Source organism: Benincasa hispida, chromosome 9 (genome assembly GCF_027475165.1).
Source record: "Benincasa hispida cultivar pf3 chromosome 9, pf3_genome.v1.1, whole genome shotgun sequence".
NCBI classification, from domain to species: Eukaryota; Viridiplantae; Streptophyta; class Magnoliopsida; order Cucurbitales; family Cucurbitaceae; genus Benincasa; species Benincasa hispida.
Genome location: NC_143486.1, coordinates 54,408,367 through 54,415,144, shown reverse-complemented (window position 1 = coordinate 54,415,144; position 6,778 = coordinate 54,408,367). Strand labels below are relative to the sequence as shown.

At 32.7% G+C, this 6,778-nt stretch overlaps 1 protein-coding gene across 1 annotated transcript; it reads right to left on the bottom strand.

Annotated features, from left to right (window-relative positions):
• Positions 1–227: 227 nt before the first annotated feature.
• Positions 228–4,322, bottom strand: LOC120085114 (Rho GTPase-activating protein). Its single transcript, XM_039040974.2, has 5 exons — positions 3,642–4,322; positions 1,960–2,653; positions 1,471–1,849; positions 760–822; positions 228–666 (listed from the first exon to the last, which is right to left on the bottom strand). Exons 1-5 carry the CDS (start codon positions 3,955–3,957, stop codon positions 610–612), a joined length of 1,509 nt encoding a protein of 502 aa, XP_038896902.1. The 5' UTR covers positions 3,958–4,322; the 3' UTR covers positions 228–609.
• Positions 4,323–6,778: the final 2,456 nt, after the last annotated feature.

The following is a 6,778-nucleotide window of genomic DNA, read 5'->3' as shown; positions in this document are numbered from 1 at the left end:
AATATGCTTTCGCACTAATAATTACGTGATTTTCAATTGGCTAACAAACAAATCAAAATATTTAAAACCAGTACCACAATTATTCTCTACTAGTTACTCTTTATGAAATGCAGGAAGTCAAACCTTTCAAATGAAGATTCAAGTACGATGATAAAACAATGTTGAAGATAGTTAAAGTTATAATGTTAAACATAAAACAATTTAGTCTGTAGCTGAGCATAATGGGCTAGTGAAAATTGTCTGGCTATCATTCAAAATTAAAGCCTAAATTCAACAGTTTGGTTTAGTAAGATTTACACTCAACTTTCAGATGCATGATGTCAAAAAATCAAGAAAACAATCTGCAATGTTCTCTGGCAGATTAGTTGGTCTAAGATTGAAGAGTTGTTACAAGTATACTATGAACAATGATGTTAACAAAACAACTAATGGTAATTGCAATGGATCTTTCAAAAAAAAAATGGTAATTGCAACGGTGAAAAATGCCTATTGGGAATGACTTTAAAAGTGCGTTAGAACGCTTTTTTAAGCACTTAGATAGTCATAGATGTTACAAATCACTTGGGTTAAGATCGTTTGTACGGTTTTGCCTCCCATGCCCATCCAAAATCATTTCTTCTTCTTGGTAGCTCCTTTCTTTTTTGACTTCCTAAAGCCTCCAGTATCCTATAGACAACAATAGAAACGTTCAATGCGAAATAAAACCATAAAAGAGTGTAAGAAAAGCCAAAGCCAGAGAGGAATAGGATCTGGATTTACCTTTTTGTAAAATCTATATGCCATTCGGCCGGTCAACTCCTCCCCACTTTTAGTGACGTATACCTGGAAAGGGGTAATAGCCTATTAAAATTGGCCAGAGCAATCTACGTGAAGGAAACAATAAGTAATCTGGCTATAAGAATCATTTTTCAGGTTGTAATGTTAATTAGTAAAAATGCAATAACAAAAAGAATAAGGTACTAAATAACAAGACATTCAGTATCTTTTGGAAAAGCAATCAAAGAAACTTTTAAGGAATTCCACTTTGAGATTAATTTCAGGAGCAGAAATATACAATCGGATGCAGAAAAGATGCCGTTACCATAACAACAATATTGGAAACCACCACGTCTCCATAACATTGACAGAATATAACCATCAATACAAATTATAGAAAGCCCAACCATCAATACAAATTAAAGAAAGCCGGGTAACAGAAAAAGAAAATGATGAATGGTTGTTTATGCAATCATCTCTACAGTATGTGACTTGCATGAATACAGAAAACAAAGTATATGGAACCTATTTGCTTATTGTCATGAACATTCGAGAAATTTTTGGAATTGACACTCTGCAGAACAATATTGTACCCAAATATCATAGAATCCGGCACGTTGTCCCGTGAGATTAGTCGAGGTGTACATAAACTGGCCCGAACACTCATGAATATCAAATAATAATAATAATAATAATAATAATATTGTACCATACCTTCTTCCCTTCAGGGGATGTATACCAGTGACCAGCTGATTGCCCACCTGCATGGACCCTTCTTTTCCCAGCGTCTCTAGGAAGGCTAAAAGAGCCCTTTGGATCAATCCAGTTTCCAGAATCCTCTAGGAGTTCACAGTTTGACGCCCTTTGTTTACTTTTGACATTTCTAGAACTGCTACCAATTTTATTTTTTTGAGTTGCTGCCCTTTTGGGCGCTCTTCTACTGCTTAATGGTGAGACAGCTTTCTCATTGGGCCGACATTTGGACACGATGTTCCTAAATCCTTTTGATATACTTGTTGATCTTTTTGAACTTATCTCCATGTTAACCTGTGAAGGTCGGCTAGTTGAAGCCTCTCCATTGCTAAATTGTCTCCTGCCAATGCAGCAATAAAACATGTAAAGTTAAAGGACAGAAAGAAAAGTCACCGATTTTGTTTAAATGAAAAGGAATGATTGAAAACAATAGAAATAAGAGTTACTAACATATAATCAATCACCGATCCTCTGCTGCCGTCAACTCCCAATGGGAAAAAGTATGGTAAGCGACTGCGAACTAATTTTTGAATCCTTGGATCATCATGAAAAAAATAGTCATGAGCAGGACAGCCGGGCTTATACATCATTTCATTTGAGCAGCTACTATTGATGGTGCGATTATCCATGTAGCTAATATGAGCACTACTTCCTAATTCAGTAGCGGCTTTATTATGCTGCTTTAACTGTGAAAATTCCTTACAGACTTCATCAAAGGCTGGTGTTGGCAAATGAACACTTCTCGTTTGACAAAAATCTTTCCATAGATCCTCTTTTTCAGTAATACTCGCAGTCAAACTTTTCTTTTTCACATCCACTGTTGCAGAGAGACCAAATGTAGACTTTTGCTTGTTTAAAGATGAAGCTACTTTGGGCCCTTTTCTGCTTTGATTGTCACAGCTAGAGGGCTCATCTGAATCAGATTCAAGTAACTGGAACTTTCGAAGAGGACTAATGGTTAAATTAGAAAATAATGACTTATTTTGCTTTTCCAAACCAACAGAAGTTGGGGCGTCTACAGTCTGTTCGTCTTTTCTTGCCTTCAGCTGGCTGGAAGTGGGAGGAGTGAAGATCCCATGTAAAGGAGCCTTTGAACTACTGCAGACAGATTGGAAGAGTGAGGATGGATGATGGTCTGTTGAAACTGAGGTACATGTGAACAATGTGTTAATTTCAGAAAATAAAACCTTAAGTTAGCCACTTCAAATAAAGAGTAAAAAGTTGGCTGTATAATCATACAAGTTCATTATATTTCAAAGAGTCAATCTGATATGTATCATTTTGACAACTCTATGGGTGTTCATTTAATCAACTATGTTGCAATCATAAAAAAATTACATCCATAGTTAACCAAGAATTGTATAATTTATAAATAGTGCTCAGTTTGAAATCTCTGGTGACAATTGACAATCATCCATCCATATGCAACAAAGCTCTTAGTTTATTAGTTTCTTAGATCAAAATGATGTAATAACATAATAACTAGCCGAGAGAACAGTAACATAAATAATGTTTCTTTTGTATCATGATATCCAAGCCGACTTAAGCATGTCTTAACTAATCTCATGGGACAATTACAACCTTTCAACTTTTTTAGGAACAAAACATGAAGACAGGTCTTCCAGAAGAAAAATCCATGTAGTACATTTTTACATCTCTACCTCTTTCTGCAGAAACGCTCAAACAATTTGCAAAATGCAAACAAACAAAATAATACAAATATATAGTGAGTGTTCAAGCTAACTTGTGATTAAATTCAGAAAATAATCATCTTACTCCACTACATTTGATAACCAGGCAAGCTTATAAGATATTTAAGATAATAAATCTTAGGTAAGTGCCACGCTCAATATAAACATTTTTCTATAGGAAACAGTTCAATATAAACACTTTCTTGAACCAAAAGTTCTATAAAGTGGAAGAAAATCTTGTATGCACAATAGCTCGCATGATGCAAATACAACGATCCCAAAATTCCAATAGTATGGATCAATAACCAATAGCAAATGCCCTACGTCTAAGGATGATCACTATTATGTCCTAAACCATTGAACACTTGAAACGATGCTTTGCTATACTCTGGACATCATTTATGTAACCTTAGAGCCAAAAAACCGTGAAAGAGCTATTACCTCTGGGACAATCTTCTGGGGATGAAAACTCTTCGATGTCATCATCGACTACAGATAACAAAGGTGATGATTCGCTATTCTTGGATAACGAAGAACATCGAGCTGGCCCACGTTTGAGCCGCTTAAATTTTCTAGGCGAGTCCGCAACCCCTGTTCCCACCAAGCCACCATCGTCCTCTTTCGACGAAGCATTGATACCCTCCGAACAGCCCGAAGATGGTTTCTGAGTAGCGCAATCCGGCAAAGGAATTTGGGGCTCGAAATCCAAATCCAAATCAAGGCCGAGAGAGAACGAGGGAGCTTCATAGTAAGCCATAAGGATGAACAAAAGAGAATAATATGGTCCGGGAAGGTTAATTCTTGAAAAGAAAACCCCAGAATGCAATCAAAAGCAGCAAAAGAATCAGCAATCAGTACCAAAAGAAAGAGTTCTGAAACGGGAACATAAGATGTTGATCTACAGATCCATCAAGAGTAACGTGAAAATGAACTCACATAAGATGTTGAGAGGAAATTCGAAATAGAGAAGAGAGAGAAAGTTTAGCGGGAGAGAAATTTTCTCCGAAATTTTGAGTGCCTGGAACAGAAGAGGGAAAAGGGAATTTTGATCGAGGGAAAGAGACGATTGGATGAGTTCGAGTTTGCTGGGCCTTGTTGGCCTCAAACCATTTGACTTCGGTTGGGCTGGCTAGCCTACTACCTAGGGTTGTACACCGGTTCGACTGGATTAGATTAAAAAAAATTTTAGAAAAATTGGAACATACGACAAAATTTAAGATTTGGTTTTGAAAAATGGCAAAATCAGTCAATAATAAAATTTATGGCAACTTGTGACATGTACATGACCACAAACTTCTAATTACCTGATTTTCCCTTTGTAGTTGTTGTTATTAATGAAACTACACATACAAGTATAGAATCATAAAAAAGGTTGAGTTTTGTATACAGGATAATTGTTGATTTTAATTGCCTCATAGTTTTCATCACGTAGTTAATGTAATCTATATATTTTATTATTAATTTAGATTATGTTTAACCATTTTTCGAATTAATCTCACTTTAATTAAATATCCAGATTTTTCTACTAAATTTTATATTTTAAATTTCCATAAATTATCAAATTTCAAATTTATTCGAATATTTGAATTGTTCTTCATAATATTATACATATTCTTAATATTGGCTAGATATTTCTCATATCCTTGGAGGTTTAAATTGTTTTATATTATTAGATTTTTATATTATTTTAACGATTTGGAAAAAAAAATATCCATCACTATCATAAAAAGTTAAAAAATATCCATCACTATCATAAAAAGTTACCCATCACTTTTGTTATTCACACAAAGTGTTCATCAATTTAGGTTTTCTTATATTTTTTTACAAGCTATTGTTTTTGCTATGGCTTTACAACTTATTAGACTTCTCTTTTCCTCTTTTCTTCTTTTCCTCTTTCTGTCGATTTATCGATTTTACTCTTTTCTTCTTCATTTGTTCTTCAATGATGATTCAATCTTCTTTTGTTTCATTATTATAATCAATATTTTTTTTCGGCCAAAGAAGATGAAATCTTGTTCATCGAATAAATCGGAACTTCCATGGTTGCGGTGAATGCCAGAAAATTAGAGCTATGATTTTTGTGTGGTGCTTGATTATTTCTAATGTACTTGTAAATCTTGCAAATACACTATTCATTTGAATAATAATTCAGTAGAAACAGAATCTTCTCTGAACTTCTAAGCACATTATTATTAATTTTGGTTTATCTAACTCTTTTCCAATTGCTTCAACTTTTTTATACTAGATTTAATTTTATCTGAATCTTTTTTCATTAGTTTAAACACATTGTACATTTACAAATATAGTATAATTGTAGCATGAAGTTATGAGATTAACTAATCTATATTTACATAAGTGTAACTATACTATGAAGTTATGCGATTTTAATCTTCATTTTTCGTTTTTCCATATTTAAATTATAGATTCTCCTAATTTTTCTCAAACAATATCTATTTGAATCTATCTTTTGTTATTAGATTATGTTTTATCTTTTTTTATTATTTGTTTATACACTTTGTTATTATATTATTTTTGTGTGTGTATATTATTACTATTTATATACCTATTTATGATTTTGATAAGATTTTTTTTATATTGTTTCCATTTTTTTTAAAAAAATAACCCTTATTTTCAAAGTTTCAATATATTTATAATTTTTGTGAAAAAAGAAATTAAGCACTTTCTTCCCTACATATTTAAATATATATATATATATATATATATATATATATATTAAAAAAAATTTAATTTAATTTTACCTCCCTCTTATTCCATCATTTTATTTCTCTCTTTCTCATTTCCCATTTGTAGCAAGCTTATAGTCATAACATCTCCACAAACTCTCTTTAAAATCTATGCTAGCTTACCCTCATCACCACCGTCGTATCTTCGGTCACCTTCTTTAGAACCTTCCATTTTTTCTTCTCTCACCATCACCCTCTACATTTCAGTCTGCATGACTATCAAATCTTCTTTTGCTCATTATCGACTAGTTCCCTAAACAGTCGCATGCCACCAACAGTGACCATCGCACCACAGATACACCATCGTGGTTGTCCATTAAAGAAGCAGCCGCCAATTGTTTCTCGGTGAGGTCCATATTAGCAAGTTTTTAGATTTTTGAACTGTTTTTAAGATTTTGACCATGCTATTTATTTTTTAGTTTTTGGTTGAAATTGTAAATTTTTTGCTTTTAGAAGATTAGATAGAGTGTATTTGTAATTTTTGAGTTATTTTTTAAGCATTGTCTATTTGTACTCATTTTGTTAGTCTTTGGGGCAGTTTGGTCATTTATCAATTTGTATTTTCTATTATTTAAATTCATTTTGCTATTTTTACAATTTTGAAACATTTTTTTTTCCATTTTTTCAAATAAAACTTTAAATTTTGCTATTTCTCTTGTTAGCCCAATTTTTTATTTATTAATCAAAAATTTCAGTTGACCTTACACTTAACCTTATAGAAGAATATAACAGGTTTTTGTTTGGATATTTAGCAAAATCAAAATTTATTAAGACTTTTGGAAAATCCCAAAAATTATTAAAACACTTCTTGGTCTCTTGTTGGGAGGTCCTAAC